Below are 26,040 nucleotides of genomic sequence, written 5' to 3' on the forward strand. Positions count from 1 at the left end.
CTCGATTGTTTGGTATTTTACGGAAGAACAGTTGTATTAATTACTTAGAAACTAACTTTACGGATAAAATAAACAAGAAGTTGACTGAAGTTAATTCGCTGAAAAGGGATCAAACGGGATCATCAATTATTGGTCATCAGGGATCCTTTATAAAATACCAAACAAGTTTCTCCATTTGGATGATGAAAATGGAACCCAGGACATATAAAAGTTCCCAGCAAATGAAAACAAATTAGTGGAAAGAACCTGATCATAAATGTGATGCTCTATAAATGGGTGGAAATAATTTTGTGGGTCAGACCGAGTCTAAGTGATGGGCATGGTTTTTTTCTAGTTAAAAGGGTAATTTTGATTGATTTGGGATTTTCCATCCATTGCGGGTTATATTTGTGTACTTTGGCTAACAGAGGGGTATATTTGACTACTTTGGCTAACGGAGGGCAAAGTTAGCCAATAAAATAAAGTAGAAGGGTAGATTTGACCCTTTTCCCTATGTTAAATGTTGGAAATTTTGCGTTTTCCAGCATAACTTATGGGATATTATAATCCATATGCCAAAGATAAAAGGTAATTATGCCGGATGAAATCCAGTTTATCCCATGCCAAAAGCGCTGAAGGTCAAAAATTAAAGACCACAATGAGGAGAAAATATTAAAGACCACCCCGAAATAGAGGCATTTGTGCGAATAACCCATTGGGATTCGCTTTACGTAAGACCCAATAAGAAAAATATGTTTCCTATAAGATTTTTTCTCATTTTGAGGCTCGACCCCGAGAAATTACATCTAATGACCTTGAAAATGGATAGTCTTAAACTTTTGATCTTTGTCAAATCTTAAAGGTCAAAGGTCAAAAGTCAAAACTTATTGAGCTTGAAGTTTTATCCACAGGACAAGTGAGGTCAAAAGTCAATATCAGTCTCCTCCGAGGTCATTTTTATAAATCACTCCCTCCACAGGAAAATCTTAAAGGTCAAAAGTCTAAACTTGATGAGCTTGAAGTTTTGCCCACAGGGCAAGTGAGGTCAAAAGTTCAAGATCAGTCTCCTTCAAGGTCATTTTTATAAATCACTCGCTTGAACTAGAATTTGGTTAAGGATTTAGGAATTCTATTCATCCACCTCACCCTTTGGTGGTGGATTAAATACTTCAATCCCAAAGAATGATTTTTGTAATTCTTTCTAAGGTTTTTTCTTTTGTTAATGTTATAAGTAGGGATATGATATCAGTGCCACTAGTAAATTGGATCAAGTTGTCAATTTTATTGAGCCATAGTCATATTTCCTATTTCAAACCTCTTATGCTTGGGAACTTTAAATGAAAATATTAGGGTTGATTCAGTGTTGTAATATAGTTGGATGTAATCTAAACCAAATCACACATAGATTGTATTGGATGATTTTGTTTGACCAAGATTGAGTGTTATTTAAGATTCCAAGCAATGTTAACTAGGAAAAACTATACTCCAATTTTTATAAACACGAGACATAAATTATTTAATATTTTTAAGAAATCTTAAAAAATTATTGACAAAGGGAGTATACGTGAAGTAGAGACAATCCAACATCAATAGCAATATCATATAAGGATTTGCGAGATGAGTAAAATTATCTCTTATGAGATATTCAATAAATTTGCACGATACATAAATATAAATAACACTTTTAAAAAAAAAATTAAATAACACTAAAATAATATATAAATGATATATGAAAAAGTTGGCCATTGAAACTTTAGTAATACTCTATTTCTTGTGTAAAATCAATAATTAACTAGTGGTGAGCACGAAGTTTATAGTCCTTTAAGTATCACATGAGCAGTTTTAGTTCTTTAAATTTGTCAAAAATGAGCACTTTCAGTGTCCATTAAACATTTATCAATTTTAATTATTAAATTTAACCGAAATTATAAAAATAGAAAATATTTAATGTGAACTGGCATTTGAAAATATAATTGTTGCAGAAATTCTTGGTATCATTTAAGAGTCTGATGCAGTTTTTTGAGGTGCAATTTATATTATATTATCAGTTGTAGTTTTTGACAAAAATTTATGGTGGTTTTGGTTAAATTTTCTTTTTTCACAGCCCCGGTTAAACTTAACCATCAAAGAATGTATTATTAATATCCGATATGGACCAATCGGATTCACTTTTGGCAAAGTTAAAGGACTAAAACTGTTCAAAAAATACTTAAGGGGCCATTTTAAACCTACTATATAAAAGAGTATAATAATTCTTTAGACCATAACAGTGAAATCGCCATTCCCCAATTCCTCTGCAAACTCACTCTTCATACTTCAGGTAATTCTATAAATGAAACTATTGCCATATGTGTTTTTTTGAGTATATATATAGAATTATATATATCTATATTTTCCCTTTTTATTTTTTTATTTTTAAAGTAAGGATTTTGCTCAATTGGAGTTGAAAAGTAACCTAAATAGCCACTCACTCAACCGCTTATACTAAAAATAGTTAATGGATGTATAATATATGCACAATTCATGTATAATATGTGTATAATGGTATATAGTGAGTGACTGTATAATATATGTACTTGCTCTATTTCAATTTTTCTTGTTTTACTTTTACTTTTCAGTCCGTTTAAAAGAATGTCTTTTTCTTTTCTGGAAACTCTTTAATTTTTACTTTTCACGTAATATGTTTAAGACCACAAGATTAAAGTATATTTTAGTACATTCTATATATTTTTAGTTTAATTTAAGACCACACGATTCAAAAGTCTTTCTTTACTTTCTTAAACTCCGTGCCAAATCAAAACAGGGCAAACAAATTGAAACGGAGGGAGGTAGTATATCGGCTACGATAAGTAAACAGTGAATCCGGCTGGCTATTTGTGTAAAAATCCTTTTTTCTTTTTGCTGTTACTTGCGGCAGTTTTGCTGCTGTGTTGGTGCACTCCCTTGTTTATTGTGCAACAATGCTTGTCATGTCATGTCTTGTCTTGTCTCGTGGCATATTGTACAAGCTCTAGCATATGTGCTGATTTGAGTTGATTTCATATGTGCTGGTCATTTCTGACGATCATATAATACATTTGTTATTTTATGTTTGTGATTTATCAGTAAACATGTGCACAATATTTATTTTTATGACTTTAATACAACTTAAGCAGATCATGATGACACGTTTAAGAGAAATACATACAGTGTTATGCTCTCTTTTACTTCAATGTATTAGAAATCAGAAGGTATGATGTGAAATGATGATTTAAAAGATTAGACTTATAATGTGCATACACTAACACAACATTCAAATATGCTTAGCTCATCAAACTTCATAATAGTTACACCAAGTGATTTAAAACGTATAGGCATAGAGATGGGCGTTTTCTCTTTTCATGAAGCAAGGCTTAAGCTCCAGAACACGATATTAGTCCCACGAACTTTTAAAATGATATTTAAAATAGTTTTAAGCATTATGCCAAACTATTTTTTGACAAAATGGTTCAATGGCAGGACAAGGCATGAGTGGAAGACCAGCGCCAGACCCGGTATCAGTGCTACGAGGTCACCGCGCTTCTGTAGCTGACATTTGTTTTCATCCTTCTAACAGCATATTATTTTCGGGGTATGAAATTTTCTTGTTATTTAAGGCCTTTTACATTGATCATTAGTCAAGCTGATTAGTTACATACTTCAGTTACATTTCAGGTCTACTGATGGAGAATTGCGGATTTGGAATACGGTCCAACATCGTACAGTTTCTTCTGCTTGGTATAGTTTATAATTCCTCTATTCCATTTAATCTGACACACTTTCCTTTTCACGCAAGAATCTACGGATTGTTTTAGACCGCAATTTTCAAAAGTCTTTACTCATGCCCAGTCAAACACGGCCACATAAATTGGGACGGTGTAATGTTTTGGCTAGCTCCCGATTTTCATTATTTTTTCTGAATTTATTCTTTGCCCACTCTGATTAATTCGGATTGAGGCGTAGTAACTGTTATATTATGAATTTATGCAATCCAATTAGTTTAAGACTGTGGCCTAGTTGTTGTTGTTGTTGTTGTTGTATTGAGAACTTATTCTTAGCGGAACCCAATTAGTTGGGGATTGAGGCTTACCTGTGGAACTTGGAACTTCTTTTTAACCAACTAGTTTGGGATTGAGGTGTACTCGTAGTACTCTGTATTTATGCTTGGAATCATAACACAGTTGGAATTTAATAGTTGATTATTGTTACCTGCAGGGTGCATAGTGCAGCACATGGGGTTATATGTGTTGCTGCAAGTCCTGTTCTTGGAGATAACAAAGTTATCAGGTGTCTCTCTCTCTCTTTCTAATCGTTGTTAATTTATTTGATATTTCAGTCAGTAATATCGTCACAATGCCTTTGAGTTTGAATGGAGGATCTTTTATTCCCTCTCCTCTTCTGGGTAGGTGGGTTAATTTGATTGAACGTTTGACTTTTCTATTTCCACAGCCAGGGCAGAGATGGTACTGTCAAATGTTGGGATTTTGGAGGAGGAGGTTTGTCCAGGTATTCAGGTTTACATATTTTAAATTATACATAAATATTGGTATCTTCTGATGTTTAGTTACTACCGGATACTTTACATAGAGCGCATTAGTTTGCATCTTGATTCATTTGCTTTTTGCATAGCATGTGGTGGGGTTCTGTGGAATGGTCACACGAAACCGTTATTTGGTGTGATTATGCAAGATAGCTTATTTTGTTCCGTGGATTCTTGCTTCAAAGTTAATCACAACCTCTTTACCATCATCACTTCTAAGAAACTGAACGCATTACGCCCCCTTTTCTTTCTCTTTCTGTAAGTTAAAACATATGCATAGAAAATATTTGGAACCCCAGACTTGGTGTCAGATCCTACATCATCCGCACTATGATCGTATTGAATTTCAAGACTATGCAGAGATTGGTATATTAGTCGTATCAAGAAACTGAACCTTCCAAAAGTCAGACTTATATCTCTGATCATAGCAGAGTTGATGTAAAAACTGGAGACTCTTATGATCTAAAACATTTTCATGATACAACAAGATGTCATTGGTAGTGGAAGTCACCTTTGCTTTTTAGAGAGTTTAGACTTGTTCTCTCCCTTGGGGCTGAGCATGGGGAAGTTTTGCGGTACCACTTCCTACCAATTTCTTTTTTAAACTTTATTTACAAAACCATCTAAAAGTCTTTGCAACCTGATGGTTTTATACTAATAAATAGACTTGTAATATCTCAGTGTATCAGCAGAAAGGGTATTCCCAACCAATGCATCAGTTTTAATCAAAATCAATTTGCATGAAATGCAAGGACAAATGCCGAAATTCCAAAACTTTTGACAACTAGATCATTGTGCTTATTATGAAAAGTCGCTTCAGGAATAAGACATTTAGAGCCCGTTTGGATTGGCTTATAAGTTGCTTATAAGCTGTTTTCAGCTTTTTTGAGTGTTTGGCTGGCCAGCTTACAGTCATTTTGTGCTTAAAATAAGCTCAAAAAAAACTAATTGGGCCCGTTTGACTTAGCTTATCTAAAGCAGCTTATAAGCTGTAAAACAGCTTATAAGCTGCTTAAAATAATAAGCCCATCCAAACAGGCTCTTAGAGTTTTATATATTGTGTGAGACAAACATGTTCAACTTCTTCCTCTTCTTTGTTTTTGTCTTTGTGGGTGGGCCAGGGGGGTGGACTTCCTTCTTTTTCCATTATTTTTAGTCCACTATTTTGTTTTTAGGAAGTTATACTTAAATGTAGCTTGTGCTGCAGGGTTTCAAAGTTTCCTAGGCCTTCACATTGCACAATCACGCATCACATTTTGTGACTTAAAAATCTTTTTAGCGAAATCTGTATCAACAAAAAAAGAAAAAAAAAATCCTAATTCAATTCATGACAACGACTGTTAAATCATATTACAGTTCTGTTATAAGCAATGGATTCTAGGTGCTGCAGATCTTGCATATCAACTTTGCTGGACAAATAGTTGCAGCATTATCTTTTCAATACTCATTCCTGTACTTTCTTTTACTAGTTGTCTTACTATTTGCTGGCATGTTAGTTTGACTTTCTTTACCCTTTGATGGTGTTCAATCTCCGTTTACCTTATGATTAGGAACGTGGTTTGTTTTCAACAGGACACCATTGCTTACAATAAAGACAAACGCTTATCACTTCTGCAAACTCTCAATTGCAAAGTCACCAAGTGAGGCATTGAAGATTGATGATCCGGAGATAAACGAAATTGTTGATGACATGCAAAGAGAAGAACAAGGAGATCAACCCACTGATTCCACCAAATCCAAAGGTTTTCTATATCTTGCTTGCCTTTTCTTCACTTTTCAGTTCATCATTTTTAATTAAGCTCTGTCAGTAACTTCTGGAATTTGAATGATTTGAGTTAAATTGCACACTCACCTAGATTACTACAGATTGTGAAATTTTGGTCAACTAAATGATATATTAAAGGATTATTTGAATTGACTTCAATATGCTCTCAATATAGGTGTTAAAGGAAAAATATCAGATCCAGGTCAAGTGTTTTGGATTTTATATTTATTTTAAAGCGTCCCCATCTAATCCGAAACTGTCGGAGTTTGAATAATGAGAACAACTGAATACAACCTTAGTGAAAGTTGCAGAATTAGATCATCTTTACCCTGGCTGACTTGTCCTTCAGATTTGGGGTATGATTTACATATTATTAGTGAAAGTTCCAAGTCAGTTTTGAAAGTCTTGCCTCCTTTGCTTAAGAAATAGACTAATACTTCTGTTCTGTAAAACATGCTACTTATTACTGTCATTTCTCTAGAAAAATCAAATCCTCAAATGTTTATAATAAGTTCTCCAATTTGAAGTGTCAAATTTGGTAACATCTATAGGCAACATGGGGTGACTAGGTCTGAAGAAAGCTTCCCAAACACTTAAATCATCCAAATTTCCCTGTAATGACAGAACTTCCATCAAGAATGCTTTTAGTCAAAGGTCTTTCACGTGGAGCTTTGGCAAAGGCCTCTTGGTAGTTAGTACCTTTGCAGTCATAATACAGTACCATACTGTTAGGTCTTACGTGTTGTATATAAGATCAAGACTTAATATCAAGGAATGGAATCAATATACTCAAGAAAAACAGTTTGTTGTGGTTTTTGTTGTATATAAAGACTCGGTGATCAGTGTTTCTTACACGCGCTTATATATTGCTTGAAATCTTTGATCTACTCCTTTTCTTTATATTGATGTGGTTGTCAACTAAAGTATGCTCCTTTTTTACCTGGATTTGATTGGTTTCTGCATTGCTTTAATAATGTTTGAGTGATATAATAAGATTGTTAACATATTCTTTACCAAAAATAAGATTGTTAACATATTGAAATTTTCAGGTAAGGAGCTCAGTGAAGGACCAAAATATGTTGCTATAGCAGGGGAACAATCTTCTGTGGTTGGTTGACGGTTATTTCTGATACTTTATCTTTTCTTGAGTTTCTCTTATGGAATTTACTGAACTCTAACCAATCCATGTGCAAAGGTTGAGATTTGGGATGTCAATACTGCAGAAAGAATTGCACAGCTGCCTCATAGCTCTGGTAGCCTCTCAAATCAGACTCCGATCCAAAGAGGTCTGTCTTTTTTTTACTTTTGTAGGCTATTTTTGGAAACTAGTTTTGTACTTCTGTGAGATCTTATTGTGCTCTGGCTAACTTTGAATGATAGTTTACTTCTTAGAAGGTATGTTGAACTTTAGGATCTTATTTACTTCATTTCCATCTTGTGATATCTCTGGATGCTGGTGGATCTAAAGTAGCGGTGAGAAGGTACTAGAAAATATTAGGCCACTGGGGTGTGACACCTAATTGTGATCATAGTCAATGTAGGAGCTTGTAGAGATAGCAGTGTCAATATTAATAATTTCATTAGGAGACTTCCTAGGCTTGGCAATTAAATAATAGAAATTTAGGTGTTACTTCTTGGAAGCATACATCTAATACTAACAAATCCCAATTTGCATGATTAATGAAAATAGCCATGTAATAGTGCTTAAACAGTAAGATAAATTAAGGTGCACCTAAAACTTCTACTATTTTCTTTCAGTAGCTTTTGGAACACCTTCTATGGGTACTTTAGAATGGCACAATTTTCCAAAAGGAAATTGAATCTTCTGAAAGCTTATTTTGGGCTTGTACAAGTTAAACATACAAAATGCACAACCACGTGTGATTTTCTACAGAAAGAATGTGTTGGTACAACAAAATGTACTACTGCTTTTCCCATCTCCAAAAAAAAAAAAGTTCTAGTCCTTTCCACAAATAGGAACTTCCAAACTACCGGTTCCAAGACCTGGGAGAGGGTTGGAGGTAGAAATAATTTTAAAGACGCAATGATATACTACCTCATTGAGAGTTTACTTTAATTTGCTTATTTATATAATTTCAATTTCTCTTCCTCTAGCTTGTAGCACATACTTTGGTATCGGCTTGTAAAACTATGATATCTGCTTGGGTTTTTCTATATCTCCGTCAGGATACTCATTGTCGTTTCGCCTTTTAATTTGATTTAAAATATCTGTTTGCATCATAAAGTAAGTACTTGCAGGAATGTGCATGGCAGTTCAAGCGTTTTTACCTTCTGAATCTCAGGGGCTCCTAAGTGTTATGGCAGGGTGTGTTCTCATATCTCTAATAATAACCTAATTTACATTTTTTTTAATCTACGTGTCTTTACATTCGTATTCAACTGTGCTTCCCTGTATACTTGTATTTGCTTTTGTGTACATATAAGGAGTAGATTTTTCAACATTGTCAATACTCAAAATTCCCTGAATGCTTACTTCCTCTCGATATGACTGCAGAAAAAATTTCTAAACTACAGTGGAGCATTTAAAATGCTTGTATGGTAAAAGCTATAATCATGCTTCTTTGATCATTATGTGAAGTGATTCTGGGGCACACATGTTGATATAACTTACAATTAACAATTTAACATGTCCTGCAAGCTAAGGAATTCTCTTTCCACTTCGAGCTGACTCACTGGACTTCATTTTTTCTGGGGTTTTGTATCTAAACCCTCATAGAGCCTCTTTCTGCTCTCAGCCAAAAACAATATTGCTGTTTGACTCAGATTCCTAAACCATCAGTCTCACTTCCTCTTTTACTAGCATTCACAACTGCACTCCAGAACATTACCGAGAGAATGTATTCCATACTAGCTGTTGGATATCATGTGCATTGGAACCAAATAGCCCTTAACACTAGTAAAATTGTAAAATAGCCAGAAAGCAAACTGCTATCTCTAAATTTATTTTCACATTGAATGTTTTATATTCAATCAATTCATTATAATAAATCATGTACAGAGAGTTGTCCCTGTTGCCAAAGAATTGTGAACTGGAATGAAAAATGATACAAAAATCTTCAGTTCTTAATAGCAAGATAATTTAAATTTTCAGAGTGAGATTACTATGCAACATTTGAAAAATGATTATTCATCACATTAAAAGTGTGATCATGCTACTCTTTTCGTCTCCTGACGGAGTAGGGACGTGACATAACTGGGTTCTTTCTTCGATAGAATTTCTGTTAAAAAAATGATAGACGTGTATTTCCTCAGTTGGTGCTTGACTTACCAAACAAGATTCAAATACATATATATATATATGCCTCCAGGTACGAGGATGGATCCATTGCTTGGTGGGACTTACGTAATCCCGGAGTCCCATTGACTTCAGTGAAGTTTCATTCAGAACCAGGTACATTATTCTACCATACATAAAACGCTTCATAATGCACCTTTCCTAGTTCTATTTTCATTCTTACAACAGGCATAAAAGTCATCTTGTCTTCTCCCTACAGTTTTAAGTTTATGCATAGATGGATCATGCAAAGGTGGTCTTTCTGGAGCTGCTGATGAGAAAATTTTGATGTTTGCATTGGACCATTCTAGGGTAACTCCAACTTAATCTCTAATTGCAAGATATGCTATTGATATGCATGTATTTTTCACATAAACTCATCTTATAGCAAGATACTATTACTAGACGTCTTGGTTGATGACTGATTTGAAACTGATTTTGAAATGTGCATGCCTTAATGCCCTGAGGAAAATTTGATTCTGATGTTTGATCTTCATTATCCACATGCATTAACAAGTTGGTCATTCTTTTGAAGCTGATCATCCTTTGTGATATTGTGTTAAATCTGTAGCTGAATCAAGCCAAGGAAAAAATTGTCCACACTTAATAAATATATATCTGCAGTTTGCAGCTGTTAATAGTTATTAGTTGTGGACCTTGCAAATGGTGGCTTCATTTGTCTAAAACTTTCTTATATATTTTATTTATTTATTTGCAGGTCTATAATCCGGTGAATGTAATTTTTCTACTTTTTCTGTAAACTAGGGTTCTTGTTTGATCAGAAAAGAAATTGTTTTGGAGAGACCTGGCATAGCTGGAACCTCAATCCGCCCAGACGGGAAAATCGCCGCAACTGCTGGTTGGGATCAGCGGTAGGGATCTCAGAGACTTTCAAACTGTCAATTTTGTATATTGTGGCTGGTTAGGGTGTCCTTGCATGCCCTTCTGTCAATGAAAGAACATTCTTTTATAAGCATGTGTATCGTATTCTGTCAATGAAAGAAAACATGATGCGATCTTTGTATTAAAAGTTATATCTTCATTTAAAGCGCAAGGAAACATGAATCTAGTGTTTATGTTTATTAAGGTCAGACAGTGTTAAATGTTTAATGTACTCTCCTGGAAGCATCACACCTTTTTTGTCAAAGTAGAAAATTCACTTTTTTGATCTTGTTCGGAAGTATAGATGTTTTTTAACTAATACAGTTGGCACATTCCTTTAAGATAGCTGCTTGTGAGATATTCTACAAGTTGTTGCTTTATTTGTGTTCTTTTAGCATTGTATTTACGCATGTTGCTCATGTATTTAAATGTCACTCTTAACATTAGCTAATTCACTTATCTTCTATTGTCAGGGTGAGGATTTACAATTATCGCAAGGGAAAACCTTTGGCTATTTTGAAATATCATCACGCTACGGTATGCAGTTCCCTTTTCTTTCTGTTGACTGTTCTTTTCCCTTAAACAATTATCGAACTGAATTCATTCGATTCTTTTGCCCGTACTTTCATGAATCCTGGATATATCCACTTAATTTCTCTATGACACTCCTGCACCATATGTTTTTGCAGTGCAATGCGGTTTCATTCTCTGCTGACAATAAATTATTGGCCTCTGCATCTGAAGACACGACAGTTGCTCTTTGGGAACTTTATCCTCCTAGAACATGATGTTGTATAGTTGTTAATCTCCCCTAAATTAGTACTTTAGACAACGATGTACCTCTATACAAACAGTGCGGTCATGATGGGCAATATAAATACTGCTACGGTATTTACTTGTCTCAACCGTAGTGGAGAATTTCCAGAAAGGATAGAAGATCTAACGGGGTCAGTGTGTAAAGTTTTTGCACGAGGCATGGTTCCCAGTTGAGCAGATGGAGTTGCTGGAAATATATATTATTGATCATCAAGAAGAGAAGGTGACTAGAACTATCTCTTGGACATAATTTTTATGTGTGCTTTTAGCCTTGTAGGGGTCGTGATTGTTATGGCTCATAGATCGATATGAAAAGGTACTTATTTATAACTTTCACTCTTCTATATTCGATACATCTCTCGTGAGAGCATAATAATCTGCTCTACGAATATTTTTCAGTGGTGTATGAATGATCTTCATAATATGGTGTCGATGTAGCTGCTGTAAAATGGAGTAGATAATATTTTCAATATTATGATATCATTGTAAGATTTTGAATATCCTTTTTAACAATTCTAAGAGCAAGTTAGTCCAAGTTAGGAATACCTTAGCTAACTTTTGGTTGCAAACTGCACATAAATTACTATTATAAGGAATTGAGAACAAAGATAAATTATGTCTTGTTAAAGTTTAGTCACCTCTTTCATAAATCATCCTTACAAACAAGGTTTCATCAACCCCACTACATTGTGCAATTTCACTCTCCACTTGTGCCATTTGTTAATTTTGGAACATCAGCTAGTAATTGGAAAAAATGAAAAGGGGAAATTGCTAAACTTGTCCAGCTAAAAAAGTAACACCTTTGTAATACTCAAATCACATAATTTTCCGCATTTGTACAAAAATTGATGTTGATAACCTTTGGCTTACGTAATTCATAAGATTTGGAATGATAAAAATTTACTTGCACGGAATGTTTACGCACTTAAAATGGATTATTTACACGGTGATTTATGCCAATATCCTTTTTAGGTTCCTATTTAAATTTTATCCCTACCTCTAGAAGTTGATAAAAATATAATCCTTTAAAAATTACCCTTTCGGATAACGTTAGACTCGAGTCAATGTTTACTTATATATATTTCTCAATCTTACCATTAAAAACATCAAATTGTCGTTTAACGGTGATAATAATTTATAAAATTTTAAACTGATCTAACATATTCTCATAAAATTATCAAATTACTCAAAAGAAATTCTTAGATCTTAATCTAAACTATCCATAAGTTGCAAATAAAATAATCTTTTTTTTTTGGTTTTCTGCAACAAAAAAGGATCAACAGCAATATTAAACCTTAATATAAGGAAATCTCGGTAGCTCAGTTGTAGGCTACATGAACTTTTACTTAGTCGGTGAGGGTTCGATTCCGTGTAATCCCCCACCGCAATTTTATTTTTTATTTTTTTAATAAAAGCCATAATGTAAGGACCCGTTCGTCTATAAGAATTTTCACTTTTTTTCGAAAAATATTTTTACTTTATTTGGAAAATAAAATCAATGTTTGGCCATGGAAATTTCAAACGCAACTTGAAGTTGTATTTGAAATTTGAAAAACACCAAAAACCTGTTTTCACTTTCAGCATATTCAAACAAACAAATATTCTTTGAAAAAACTATAACTAAACACAACTCCATCTTCAACTCCAACTTCAAAATTCCAAATAAAGTGAAAAATATTTAGTTTTACTGTAATTTTCGAAAAAGAGAAAAAAAAAAAAAAAAAAAACGAAAAAAGGAACATTCTAAATAGATATTGTGAGAGTACTCACTTATAAGCAAATGAAGTAGTAAATCAAGAATGCAAATTTCCATTACCATGAACACTCAGTGGATATCTCCTTCCCATATATATTTCCCACAAACTTTAAGACCCACAACCAAAATTCAACCATTTAGCTCAAAACCAAATTCTACAACTCATATCTCTCAAAAAATTGAATCTTTACCTTTTCATGTGAATTCCATAACTAGTACTTCAAACCCTTTTATCAAACACTGCCTTAAACTTCGTCAAAGCTCTTCTTATCGCCACTCTCATGCTTCTGTTCTTGTTGTCGGTTCTACCCCTATTAGGTAACTTTGGTTTTTTAGTATTCCCTCCTCCGTCCTAATTTAAGTGTCTTGGTTTGACTAGACACGACGTTTTAACAATAAAGAGAAATCTTGAATCTTGTGGTCCTAAATTAAAATATATATAATGTACTAAAATATCTTTGAATCTTTTGATTGTTAACTTGTTAGTGTTGAATTATCAACTTACTAAATATAGAAAAGGCATAATACATAAACATGCCCTCAAACTTGGCCTCACGTAGCAAGTATGCCGATGTGACATGTCACATTAAATTTTAGGTGTCTAGATGATCATTTTGTAAGTTGGAGTGTTCAATTGACAAAGTAGAGATAAGTTGAGGTGTCTACTTGTGCACACCCAAAGTTGGAGGGCATACTTGCCAGCTGAGGCCAAGTTTGAGGATCTATTTATGTATTATGCCTATAGAAAAAGATAGTCTTTTTGGAACAGAACAAAAAGGAAAGTAAGACACTTAAAAATGTGAAAATTTTGATGACTAATATCTCTTTTTATCATTTAGATATCCTAGAGGAATACTATTTTATGTTCTTTAAGCTTTGAATTTGAGTAAGCATTTTTCAATTTTGGAAACAATTGAGGGGCTCTTTGTCTTTTGGTTTGGATTATTTCATCTGATTTAGGGTGTGTTTGGTATGAAGGAAAAAGTTTCCTAGAAAATATTTTCTTGGATGGCAAGTGGTTCTCTTACTTTATTTTCTAGTGTTTGGTAAGTAAGCAAAGAAATATTATCCAAAGAGCAATTATATGTAATCTAGTAAAACCCTCAGGGGTTGGCTTGGTGGCAATTGACTTGAGCCTTGGGGTGCTCCCTTTCAAGGTCTCAAGTTCGAAACCCGCTGGGTGCAAACAATTTCTGAGGGCCATCGGGCTGGGGAAACCCTGAATTACCCGTGGTGCACTTGCGGGAAACTCCTTGCCGAGGACCTGTGCACCCCCGGGATTAGTCGGGGCTCAAAGAGACTCGGACACCCGGCGCTAATAAAAAAAAACACTATGGGGGAACACTTTCTTTTGACATGGCAGAATATCGAAATACTTGAGCTAGTAATAGCGCAGTGATTAAAATACGTAGTGCAATAGCGAGAAATGACAGAGTTACTGATCTCAAAACACTTGCCTCTTGGGAGCAATCATGATTTTCCTTGTGCTTTTCACGTTTCCAATTGAATGCTTATAATGGACTATCATTCCAGCTATTAGTTGTCTGTGCTTATATCAACTGGAAAAACGAGAGGATGGGAAACTCCTTGCCGAGGACCTGTGCACCCCCGGGATTAGTCGGGGCTCAAAGAGACTCGGACACCCGGCGCTAATAAAAAAAAACACTATGGGGGAACACTTTCTTTTGACATGGCAGAATATCGAAATACTTGAGCTAGTAATAGCGCAGTGATTAAAATACGTAGTGCAATAGCGAGAAATGACAGAGTTACTGATCTCAAAACACTTGCCTCTTGGGAGCAATCATGATTTTCCTTGTGCTTTTCACGTTTCCAATTGAATGCTTATAATGGACTATCATTCCAGCTATTAGTTGTCTGTGCTTATATCAACTGGAAAAACGAGAGGATGGGAAACTCCTTGCCGAGGACCTGTGCACCCCCGGGATTAGTCGGGGCTCAAAGAGACTCGGACACCCGGCGCTAATAAAAAAAAACACTATGGGGGAACACTTTCTTTTGACATGGCAGAATATCGAAATACTTGAGCTAGTAATAGCGCAGTGATTAAAATACGTAGTGCAATAGCGAGAAATGACAGAGTTACTGATCTCAAAACACTTGCCTCTTGGGAGCAATCATGATTTTCCTTGTGCTTTTCACGTTTCCAATTGAATGCTTATAATGGACTATCATTCTAGCTATTAGTTGTCTGTGCTTATATCAACTGGAAAAACGAGAGGATGCCGACAGCATTGGGTCTTGAAGGGACAGCCTTATCTCTGTTTCTTTTAGTTAAAGAAGCTCATTTTCATCTTCTATAGTTATGATATATGGATCGGGTAACTTCCTGCTGAGCTGTGTCCGCTTATTTAAAATTTGGAGCAACATGGCTCTAGATATTCCTTTTGGTTTGTCATTTGACAGTTTTAATCTTTGATGAGGCAAGCGTCTTCCTGTAAAAGTTTGACCACCCTCCCCCCCACCCCCCACCCGCCCCTCCTCCCCCAAAAAAGATGAAAAGGAAAAAGAGAAGAGAGATTGACAGAAGTAGCCGCCCACCAAAATAATAGCCAACAAATGTATATTTTTTGTATATTAATATATAATATACATAAATATACATTTTTTTGTACATAATAATGTATATTTTTTGTGCATTTGGCTAGCGAATGTAATTATTTTCGGCCGACCAGCCAAATGTGTAACTTGCCTCAAAAAAAGGGGCAGCCCAATGCACAAAGTATCCCCCTTCACGCAGTGTCCAGGGAAGAGCCGCACCCCAAGGGGGTGCGATGTAGGCAGTATACCCCTGATGCAGGCATCAGTGGCTGATTCTATGGCTCGAACGCATGACCTATAGGTCATATGAAGACAACTTTAGTGTTGACAAAGTAGAATGAAAATCTCATGATTTAGTTTGGATTAGACAATGTTGTCTTGGTACTGATTTAACCGATCTATGCGACTTTTCTCAGGGAAATATATAGTTTTCAAGAAAGAGTACAAGAGAGACCTATTACATTAGACTGCTTACTGGTGCTTGATGAAGCTCATATACCCGAAGACCTAAATCTTCAATTAGTTCGCCTTGTCCGCATCAGTTCAGCGGTGATGAAAAAACTCTCTGGTTTACAGTCAATTGATTCTATTGAAATGATTGCATTAATGAAAATTCCCTCAACATTTCACAGTGTTGATGATGAGTTTCTAGAAGAAGACTGCATTAGGTGGTTCCAAAATGCTCATCGAGTTCTAGTTCTTGATGGAATCCAGGTAATTTATTTAGACCCTGATCTTTGTTAGCTTAAAATCTTTTGTTTTTCTTCCTACTCAGAAGAATCAACTGTAACTAGGACTGTAATTTCAAGAATGAATGCTACTTGATTCTTTTTTAAACTTTTGTTCTGTACTAATGTGAAAACTTTTCTCCTTGTCTTCACCTAGTTCAAATTCAAGATAAGAAAAAATAGAAATTGACAAATTGTGCTAAAGAACCAGATTTTTTTACAACCCAATAAATGACGGTAATTATGCTTTCCTTAAGGCTGTCTTGATTTCCTTAGGGGTTGTTTGGTTGCTGGTTAGGAAGAGTTATTCATGGATTAAAACTAGCATAGTTAATGCCATATTTGGTAGCTTTCTAGTTGCTTTGTGTAGAATTTATCATACCAAGTACGGTGTTCGGTCACTATTTTACAATCCAACATAACGAAAACATGTACTCATTAGGTATGAGCCAATTTATGTATTATTTTATACAAGGTAAAAGATGGAATAACTAATACATGAATAACTAATTTCTGCATTATTAATGCCTGCATAGGTCTAACCAACAACCAAACGATCCCTTACTGTGTGAAAGAAGAATTCTTTGTAGCTGTTAGATACAGTGAAGGAATAATATATCACTATATCAAATACTATAACTAGTGATACTGTCTCTTTTAGGCAGGCATTGTAAAATATCAGATATCATTGGACTAATGACTACTGGTTGATGCAGGACCCTGGTAATCTTGGCACATTACTTAGATCAGCGATGGCATTTGGATGGGTAAGAAGATAGTTTTAATTTTGATACTCGGGGATATTATCATTTATTTCTCAGCTATTCCCTTGACGGTCAAATTTTCTTTGTACTTTCTAGTTTTTATACTGCATCATATGCTGAAGCAAGTTGGTGCTTTCACATTCTCATTATGGTTACAGATTTATCATACGTTTTTGTCCGCAGACGACAAACTTTAATTCATTACGTTCTCTAGCCAAATATACAAAAAAAATATACACTATTATGTACCAAAAATGCATATTTTATGCATATCATACAGTAATGTATAAAAAAATGTACATTTGCTGGCTATTATTTTGGTGGGCGGCTAATTATGTAAATTTCTCTTTATTTATTTGAATTGAGAAAAGCTGAAAGAAACTAGCAAAGGTTCAATCTTTTTACAGGGTGGCGCCTTTCTGCTTCCTGGCTGTTGCGATCCATTCAATGATAAGGCGCTTAGAGCTAGTCGAGGAGCTTCCTTTCAACTCACGTTAGTCTCCGGTGGTTGGCCCCATTTGCATACTCTAAGAAACCATTTTAACATGAAGATGCTGGCGGGTCACCCTGCAAACGATGAAAGCCCGGGCAGAATTTCTGGGCTCACCCGAGACTTTGCAGATTCTTTAGCAGATAAGAATTTGTGTTTGGTTTTGGGCAGCGAAGGAGGTGGCCTTTCCGAGAAATCTAAGGATGCAAGTGAGCTTGTGAGTATTCCGATGGCGGGAGAATTCGAGTCTCTCAACGTTTCAGTAGCTGGTGGAATATTCTTGTACATGTTACAACCTGAAAACCATAAATCTTTAAGCTCTGCTTGAAGCTTTTTCTCGTCTTATTTCAACCAGCAAGGATTTTTAAGAAAGTGAATTCAAATATAATCACCAAATGACCCAAAGCTGTGGACACTTCACATATGGATTCAAACTGTGATCTGCATTGTCTGTGCAGGCAGAGGCGGATCCAAAATTTAAGCTTGACGGCTTCAACCTTTATAGTTTTTAGCACTAACCTATTGTACCGTTGAGATTATGGATTCGGAATATAATAATTGTTAATTTTTTGGTTTTTCTTGTCCCTTGAGTTTCCTGTGTTCTCTGTTTATAATTTTTTGGTGTTTCAGATTTCAAAATCTTTTCACTTAGAGACCATTATACGAGAACAAATTACAAGAGCTTATAGAGAACATCCTTACAACCCAAAAGAACTGGACTAAGATCCACATTGAATTCCAATCAGTATAAAAATTATGTGTCACACTTTACCTTTCAGCACCCTACTTCTGCATTAATTCAGGTATTCTTCATTACGTACTCTTGTAACGAAGAGGTCGAACAATGGTAATACAACAAATAGTACTGTCAAAGAAGTTAAGAGAATCATATCTAAAGCAATTTAAATAATTGACTAAAGCTGGCTGTCATTGAACTTAAAACTAGTTGCTGCCATTGAAAAATAAGTGAGCTCCATAACTTTCGGGCTTAGTTCTTTTTTGGTGTAGATGAATAAACCGATAGTTTCTTTTAACTTCAACCTTTTCTCTCCACTTGTGAAGTTTGTTTTTTCTACTATTAACAAGGAAATCATTTTCTTGATTTATAAGGAACTTGTTCTCCACACCAAACGCCTTAAGGTAGATCTCTTCACAGTTTTCCCTTCTTTTTTTTTTCCTAGTAGAATTGTGCCACAAGTGCGGCAATATTGAGGAGTCCGAATAAATAATTTATTACAAACACATCGGGCACTCCAAACAAATCCCTCTTCAACAAGCCAGCTTCTCTATTCTCCAGAACTACTAAAATATAATATCACTATTTTTTTTTTAGAAAAAAAGTGCATTTTAAAAGTTCACACGTTACTCAATGAAGAATTGAACTGAGACCTGTTCTAGATGCAAGTGCCTTTCCAACTTACTAGGCTAGTTTAGTAAGGCAAAATCCTAAATCATCAGTAGCTTTGTTTAAAGTCATATAACAGCTTTTGTGATGTGCTCATTCAACTAGAAACCCATCTAGAACCCGTGGCTTAGGTTTACAATGAGCTGACTACCAGTTCTACCACAAAAAACAAAGGAACGCTTTACAATTATCAGAAAATCGATCATATGTTTCGTCTAATTTACAGATACACAAATGCTGCACATATTTTTCCAAGCAGCTTCCTTTTTAATGTAAACAGCGATATCAAGAAAAACAATCAGACTTTTCTTTTTCACCTCCCCTGTTTAGTTCTATGAAAGCCTATCGCGCGATGAAAGAAAGCCATCGCTAAAGCTTCAATACTGATGGTGAGGTTGAACGAATCAAGGGAACAGCTGGAGGATGACGACTTCGTTGTCTACTACTTGATGCGGATCCTGAAGGACGAGTGGGCAAACTAGGTGCATTAGACGAGGCTATAAACCTACTTGAATGGCTTCGTAGTTTTTTCTTCTCGATGGTCGTATCTTCTGCCTTAATATGCCGGACTTTTGTTTCATTCAAACTGGCTGGGAGAACACAATTGCACAGAAAGCCTTGAATCGAGTAATAAACAACAAATTAGTCCTGGTACTTAAAAAAGATAGATACTGATAATTTATTCTGTAATGGAAAGCAAAGTTGTTTCAAGTGTGAGATTAGGGAATATTGCAAATGGGCTTATGTCCAAAATGCAACTTAAAAAAAAAAAAAAAAAAAAAAACAACAACAACAAGAAGTTTGGTCCTTGGCACATTTGAGGTAGTGAAACTTTTACATGCTGGTCACAGGCTGGCTAGAAAAACATGTGATTTATCAAACTAGATCCATCATTTATGTTTCCACAAATCATAAGACTTCAATAATTAACTTGATCCACAAGGGACAACTAATTATTTAAGACTCCAAAGGCCACCATGTAAAAATACTAAGTATTGCAAGCAAGGTCAATATAGAGAAAAGTGTCCAGGTTGTCCCATTCCCTATCAGTAGTTGGATACAGGAAGGACATAAGATGTTCAAAGTACTCAATGAAGCTTAAGTTAGTCTAACCTTTTTCAACCTTAATAAAAAAATAGATTAAAGAAAACAAAAGGGGAACATTTTAACAAAATAATAATAATGGCTTCTCAACAACCTGCTGAATTGAATATCAGCACATTAAACCGGACAAGCTGATAGATGCTCATTCAAAAAAACTTAGGGCTGGGTTGGTACAAGGGATAAGGATAAACAATCCCAGGATTATATTTGAGACAAATTTATCCCACGTTTGGTTGGGATAAAATGGTGGTATAACTAATCCCGGGATTAGATATGCCGGGATTGTAGTGTTATTTTATCCGTGTGGGAGGGTGGAGTAACTAATCCCGGGATAAGTTATCTTGGGATAACTTGTTTCCAACCAAACGACCCCTTACTGTTTACTTTTCTTTTCTTATGCAATATGTCATTAAAAGAGGAGCTCAACCGCCTTGAAGCAATCCAAACAATCAGAGCATAATTTCAAAGGCGGTGATCGTGTGCTTCAAATAACATGGGCAGTGAAAAAATGAGACCCAAAGAAACGGAAGAGGGTAAAAACATGGAAGATAGAAGTAATTACCAAGTCGGGCGAGTCGATTCACCCATCGAGGGATTGGCTTCCCTGTTAAACGAACGCATACATCAGTGCAGAAATGGTTGCAGTTCTTTGTGATTAGATTGTAGGAGTTGCCAACATACTCCTCTGCCAGTTTCTCCATAAATGCACGTACCTCTTTTGAACCCAAGTCTGTTCTCCCTATAAGAATCGATTTTCTAAACATGAAACCAGGGCATTGCTTCGGTTCCACTTCAAATATCCCAGTAGTCGGATGCTCATGAGCACCAAATGCATATTCAACTCCATGAACTGCAAAATGAGGAACAACTCTTCATTCACAAAAATATTCCACATTTTTCTAGTCAACTATTTCAAAGAGTAGCATGAAAAGGAAGGCCAACAAGTTTCAACAGTTTCCCTATTTTCTCTAAGAACCAACAAGTTCCAAGCAAATCTCCATAGCCCAAACCAAACGCCTTCCTGAAGGGTAGACTCTTGAAATGAAAAAAAGCTATCTCCAGTTAAATATTTGAGAATATAAAAGCCGACAAATGGCCAAATTTTCTACCAAAAACTGACTCAGGCATTCACATTCATTACACAGAAAGCTATAGCGAAACGATTCATTTTCATGGTAAAATGAAACATACTCCCCCCGTTTCTAAATAAATGGTGCTTTTTGACTTTTCATTTAAAAAAAAAAAAGAAGTTGTGCCTTACGATTTCAAGAAGAATCATTAAGTAGCTTTTCTTTTTTTTAGGCATTTAATTAGGGCCTTTCGGAAACAGTCTCTCTACCTCGCAAGGTAGAGGTAAGGTCTGCGTACACTTTACCCTTCCCGGATCCCACTTGTGGGAATACACTGGGTATGTTGTTGTTGTTAATTAGGGCTAATTTTAGTAAAAACACTCCTAGTTTTCTAGGAATAAGCACTTTCTTAAGGGGTATGCATAAACAACAACATACCCAGTGTAATCCCACAAGTGGAGTCTGGGGAGGGTAGGATGTACGCAGACCTTACCTCTACTTTTATGGGGGTAGAGAGGATGTTTCCGATACAACCTCAACTCAAAAGAAACATAGTCAATACAGAATTACAAGAGAAATAAGACAGCAAAATATTCAAGATACCAAACAAATGGAGCAAACACATAGTAATACACAAATAAGACATGTTGCCATGGTAAAATGAAACATTTACATTATTAGGTTTTAAGATCCAAATGAAGCATGTCAAAGGTGAAAGAAACCAAACAGAAAAAATCCCACAACAACAACAACATACCCAGTGTAATCCCACAATTAGGGTCTAGCCGTCTGGGGAGGGTAGGATATACGCAGAACTTAACTCAGGGGGGTAAAGAGCCTGTTTCCGATAGACCCTCGGCTCAAAAGAAACGTAAGAGAAATAAGACAGCAAAACATCAAGATACCAAACAAATGGAGCTAACACACATATAAGACATGTTGTCATGGTAAAATGAAACATTTATGTTATCAGGGTTAAAGATCCAAATGAAACATGTCAAAGATGAAAGCAGACCAATACCCAAAATGAAAGAATTTTGCATAAATTGAAAGGAATCAAACAAACCTTGAACCCCAGAATGATAAACACCAAGGCCAAACCAGTAAGCATATCCATTGATGGGTGTCAGATCATATACATTCAGGTATACAGGAACAACCCCACTCTTCCTCTTCCTCTTCATTCGACACAACATCTTTTCTTTTCTTTTCTCTTCAAATCTAATCTAAGTTATGGGGTTCAAGAGGAATTGTGCACTTCCCTAAGCTAATAATGGCAAATTCCAATTACCAATATTTTAATACCAAACCCCACACCTTTCCAATATTATATAATATAAGTGGTAACTAGGGGTGTTAGACAACTGTTAGATGGTTTCGTTAAAAACTGATCCAATTCGAAATTCGAACCAAATCAATTAAATAAATAGAGCAGATACAATCTTAAATTCGAATTAAATCGATTAAATAAACAGATATTTTTTTGGGTTTGATTTTAAATTTAAAAAGATCGATATTATTTGGTTTGGTTTTAATTTTATTAAAATAAAATTGAGAAAAAAATCGAACCGAACCGAACAAATAAATTATGTACATAATTTTTATAACTATATATATAATATTAAATTAGATCGAAATTACTATGAAATTCAAGAAGTTGAATCTCATTTTTTTTCTTTCATAAGAATTATCTAATCTTTTCTTTTGTCATAAAAAGATAAAGTTTTAAGAATCTTTAGTTTTTAAATATCCTAAGTTACATAGAATATATCATAAGACACTGTATAGCTTAATTTAATATACTTGACTTGTTCTAAGTATATTTTAACGAAACGATATTACATTTACCTAATAAAAATTTTGTCACTTTATTTGTTTGTTTAATGTGAAGAAATAATAGTAGAAATAAATAAGGAAAGAACATATATTTATATATTGTAAAACCAATAACAATCAAACTAATAGATTTATATAATATTTGGTTTGATTTAATTTTTAATATTTTAAAAATCAACTAGGTTGATTTGACTTTGATCGATCCAAACCGACCGTGAACACTAGGGGTGTACATGGACCGGATTGGTTCGGATTTTTTAAAGACCAAATCAAATCAATTGCATCGGGTTTTTAAATTCATACACCAAACCAAACCAACAAAATTCGGGTTTTTCAACCTCGGGTTTTCTCGATTTTTTCGAGTTGCTCGGGTTTTTCGGGTTTTTTCCGGTAAAGTCTTCATACAAAACATATAACTTGTACTTCAAATATTTCTTTAGTCCTAGTAAGATACGACTATCTAATTAAGATATTTATTAAGAAAATAACACAAAACGTGATGAGAGATGACATTGTACTAAAATATTCAACGAAAAAAATTAATGAAATTGCATAAAATAAAATTGTCATAATCTAAAAGTACTAAGTCATGCTACAATAAATACAACTAATTTATAAGGCATGTAGAAAATGATCATAATCTTAAAGTACTAAGTCATGCTAAAATAAGTACGACTAATAAGTATTAATTACATGACTAGATATTAAAGAAAAAAATAAAATTAAGTTATGTATTTTCACTTTCTAAACTAATATAAAACTAAAGAATAGCTATCAAAATTATTATCATTCCAGTGCTATATATGAATTTCTTCTGTTAGCATTAGTTTGATTTGATTTTTGTTGAGTTTTATTTGAGTTACTAATATTATTGAGCTATAAAACTTATTAAACCATTCAAAATTTTAATTCCAAGCTTGAAATAATATATTAAAAGACAAAAAACTAAGAAAATTTAAAGAAACATTTATAAATTACATTATAAATAAATATTTCTATGTATAAAATATGTTTGAAATTTTATAAATGTAATGTCGGGTTAGTTTGATTCGGTTTGACTTTTTTTAGCTAAAACCAAACCAAACCAATAGTGTTCGGAATTTTCTTTTTAAAACCAAACCAAGTCAAACCAAATTACTAGTCGGATTTTTTCCTCGATTTGATTTGAATTATCGATTTGGTGCGGTTTGTCGGTTTGATTTGTATAGCCGAGTGAACACCCTAGTGGTAACAATTATGGAACTGCCATGCGATACTTGCTTTTGCTCTTGGGCTTCCCGGTTACTTAGGAATGGAAAGTGCACATGTACTCTTGGGACCCAATTTAAATCATAATCATAGTGAACAAAATTATTTAAGTTTAATCCATCTTTTCAACTTTTGACATGCGTGAATCGAAATTTTTAAAATTCACGTCCGAAAATAAAAAAAAATCTAGAATTTTTTCATATTACTTGTGTAGCAAACTTTGAATATTTTAGATTATGGTTCAGACATACGTGACTGAAATTTAATTTCTCTCCCCATTCAAAATTAAGAGATATTGTTCATTGATTTTCTTCAACTTTTGCTCCCTTATTTTGTCCATTTTTCTCTCCCCATTCAAAATAAAGAGACATTATTCCCTAATTTTCTCCAACTTTTGCTCGAAAAGTCAATTCTAATCGGTAATTCTCTCATTCAATATTCATACACAATTAATTTCTCTGTATGAATAAGATTCCATACAAAGTTCGTTATAATTTTTGTAATTGATACAAATCAGAATTCATACAAAGTTCATACACCAGAAAACAAATATGTACAAATTTTGTATGCAATATGTATATAAAAAATACAAAAACTATACATATGAAATATGCAATATGTATAGTTTGTATATATATTGCAAAAATATATTAAAAAAAAGTATACATTATTATGTTAAAAAAATATTTTGATGTATATTATACATTAATATACAAAAACTATACATTTGCTGGCTAGTAGTTTGGTGGGCGGTCATTTATGTCAGTTTCTCTTTAATTATCTGGATTGAGAAGCTGAGAAACTAGTAGAGGTTTAATCTTTTGGCTGGGTGGCGGCTTTCTGCTTTCTGGCTGTTGCGATTCATTCAATGATAAGGCGCTTAGAGCAAGTCGAGGAGCTTCCTTTCAACTCCCGCTAGTCGAGGAGAATATCTAGGATCTCTCGAGACTTTGCAGATTCGTTAGCAAATAAGAATTTGTGTTTTCAACCTTTAACCTATTGTACCGTTGAGATTATGGATTCAGAATATAATAATTGTTAAATTTTTGGTGTTTCAAATGGCAGGTAGGTCAGGATTTAGAGAGTTCAAAATGGACTGAGTTAATAAGTGGAGGGGTTATTTACCCGTTTAAAAGTTAATTGGCTAAAATTTTTAAAAAGCGGGTCACAACTCAACGCACGCAGTTCTAACTGAGTTTTAATTTCTTTATTTGCTCTTTTAAAATTTTTGGTACCTAATAAAATTATGTTTTTTTCTTTGTTATAGCTATATGTAACATATCAATTTTTTTTTTAAAAAAAGATTTCTATAGATCAATTTGAGCTACATATCATCTCAATTTTTTGATGGATCGAAATAGGTTGAGTTAATAAATGTGTGGGTCGACCAACCCAAATTTGGGTGGATCATATTTTTATGGGTTAATTTTGTCATCCTTATACATATTCATGTTTCATGCCTAAAGTACCGGTTTCATTGAACCCGTAGCTAATAAGCTTTAGGTGTGTGCCTATGTGACTAATATTATATTTTGTTAGGACCAAAAACAGAGAAATTTAATTTGTTTGATTGTCTGTTTTTTTTTTTTTAAAAAGATTTTTATATTTTTTATAGAGATAAGGGTCAAAAACAAACTCTAACTATCACTTTTTTTTTTAGTTTCATACCTAAATTATCATAAGGTTGAGAAAACTATCTAAACTATCACTATCTAGTTTGCAAAACACACCTGAACTAAATGTGTGAAGATGAAATTTTCTCAAAAAAATATGTCCACATGG

General features: G+C 34.2%; 3 protein-coding genes across 6 annotated transcripts; 2 read left to right on the forward strand and 1 right to left on the reverse strand.

The window, feature by feature from the left end:
* The first annotated feature begins 2,155 nt into the window (after window positions 1-2,155).
* LOC132614744 (protein DECREASED SIZE EXCLUSION LIMIT 1) lies at window positions 2,156-11,786 on the forward strand. 3 transcript variants are annotated; one of them, XM_060329269.1, is made up of 15 exons: window positions 2,198-2,299; window positions 2,783-2,857; window positions 3,478-3,589; window positions 3,673-3,735; window positions 4,213-4,284; window positions 4,447-4,503; window positions 6,110-6,279; window positions 7,352-7,410; window positions 7,498-7,588; window positions 8,562-8,628; window positions 9,632-9,714; window positions 9,818-9,909; window positions 10,363-10,469; window positions 10,953-11,016; window positions 11,169-11,786. In XM_060329269.1, the coding sequence occupies exons 3-15, from the start codon at window positions 3,486-3,488 to the stop codon at window positions 11,265-11,267; spliced, it is 1,128 nt and encodes a 375-aa protein (XP_060185252.1). In that variant the 5' UTR covers window positions 2,198-2,299; window positions 2,783-2,857; window positions 3,478-3,485; the 3' UTR covers window positions 11,268-11,786. The 3 variants fall into 3 exon arrangements, with proteins under 3 accessions (XP_060185251.1, XP_060185252.1, XP_060185250.1); XM_060329268.1 differs by lacking the exon at window positions 2,783-2,857 and having other exon boundaries at window positions 2,156-2,299; XM_060329267.1 differs by lacking the exons at window positions 2,198-2,299; window positions 2,783-2,857 and having other exon boundaries at window positions 3,471-3,589.
* Window positions 11,787-12,994: 1,208 nt separating this feature from the next.
* Window positions 12,995-18,179, forward strand: LOC132614801 (uncharacterized). The gene is made up of 4 exons (XM_060329348.1): window positions 12,995-13,369; window positions 16,030-16,327; window positions 17,058-17,108; window positions 17,513-18,179. The coding sequence occupies exons 1-4, from the start codon at window positions 13,095-13,097 to the stop codon at window positions 17,921-17,923; spliced, it is 1,035 nt and encodes a 344-aa protein (XP_060185331.1). The 5' UTR covers window positions 12,995-13,094; the 3' UTR covers window positions 17,924-18,179.
* A 984-nt stretch (window positions 18,180-19,163) lies between these two features.
* LOC132615089 (deSI-like protein At4g17486) lies at window positions 19,164-22,484 on the reverse strand. Of its 2 annotated transcripts, XM_060329645.1 has the most exons (4): window positions 22,241-22,484; window positions 20,818-20,954; window positions 20,667-20,708; window positions 19,507-19,617 (listed from the first exon to the last, which is right to left on the reverse strand). In XM_060329645.1, the coding sequence occupies exons 1-3, from the start codon at window positions 22,368-22,370 to the stop codon at window positions 20,685-20,687; spliced, it is 291 nt and encodes a 96-aa protein (XP_060185628.1). In that variant the 5' UTR covers window positions 22,371-22,484; the 3' UTR covers window positions 19,507-19,617; window positions 20,667-20,684. The 2 variants fall into 2 exon arrangements, with proteins under 2 accessions (XP_060185627.1, XP_060185628.1); XM_060329644.1 differs by having other exon boundaries at window positions 19,164-19,617; window positions 20,667-20,954; window positions 22,241-22,482.
* Window positions 22,485-26,040: the final 3,556 nt, after the last annotated feature.

Source organism: Lycium barbarum, chromosome 10 (assembly GCF_019175385.1).
Source record: "Lycium barbarum isolate Lr01 chromosome 10, ASM1917538v2, whole genome shotgun sequence".
NCBI classification, from domain to species: domain Eukaryota; kingdom Viridiplantae; phylum Streptophyta; class Magnoliopsida; order Solanales; family Solanaceae; genus Lycium; species Lycium barbarum.

Bases quoted from the DNA above. Each gene is read 5' to 3' on its own strand.
- LOC132614744 (XM_060329267.1), top strand. From the start codon at position 3,471: ATGGCAGGACAAGGCATGAGTGGAAGACCAGCGCCAGACCCGGTATCA. The intron at 4,504-6,109 runs GTATTCAGGTTT...TGTTTTCAACAG, and splicing joins GGAGGAGGAGGTTTGTCCAG to GACACCATTGCTTACAATAA. The intron at 7,589-8,561 runs GTCTGTCTTTTT...AAGTACTTGCAG, and splicing joins TCAGACTCCGATCCAAAGAG to GAATGTGCATGGCAGTTCAA.
- LOC132614801 (XM_060329348.1), top strand. From the start codon at position 13,095: ATGCAAATTTCCATTACCATGAACACTCAGTGGATATCTCCTTCCCAT. The intron at 13,370-16,029 runs GTAACTTTGGTT...GACTTTTCTCAG, and splicing joins GTCGGTTCTACCCCTATTAG to GGAAATATATAGTTTTCAAG. The intron at 16,328-17,057 runs GTAATTTATTTA...TGGTTGATGCAG, and splicing joins TAGTTCTTGATGGAATCCAG to GACCCTGGTAATCTTGGCAC.
- LOC132615089 (XM_060329644.1), bottom strand. From the start codon at position 22,370: ATGTTGTGTCGAATGAAGAGGAAGAGGAAGAGTGGGGTTGTTCCTGTA. The intron at 20,955-22,240 runs GTTTGTTTGATT...CTCATTTTGCAG, and splicing joins TTATCATTCTGGGGTTCAAG to TTCATGGAGTTGAATATGCA. The intron at 19,618-20,666 runs GTAATTACTTCT...ACTCGATTCAAG, and splicing joins GAATCGACTCGCCCGACTTG to GCTTTCTGTGCAATTGTGTT.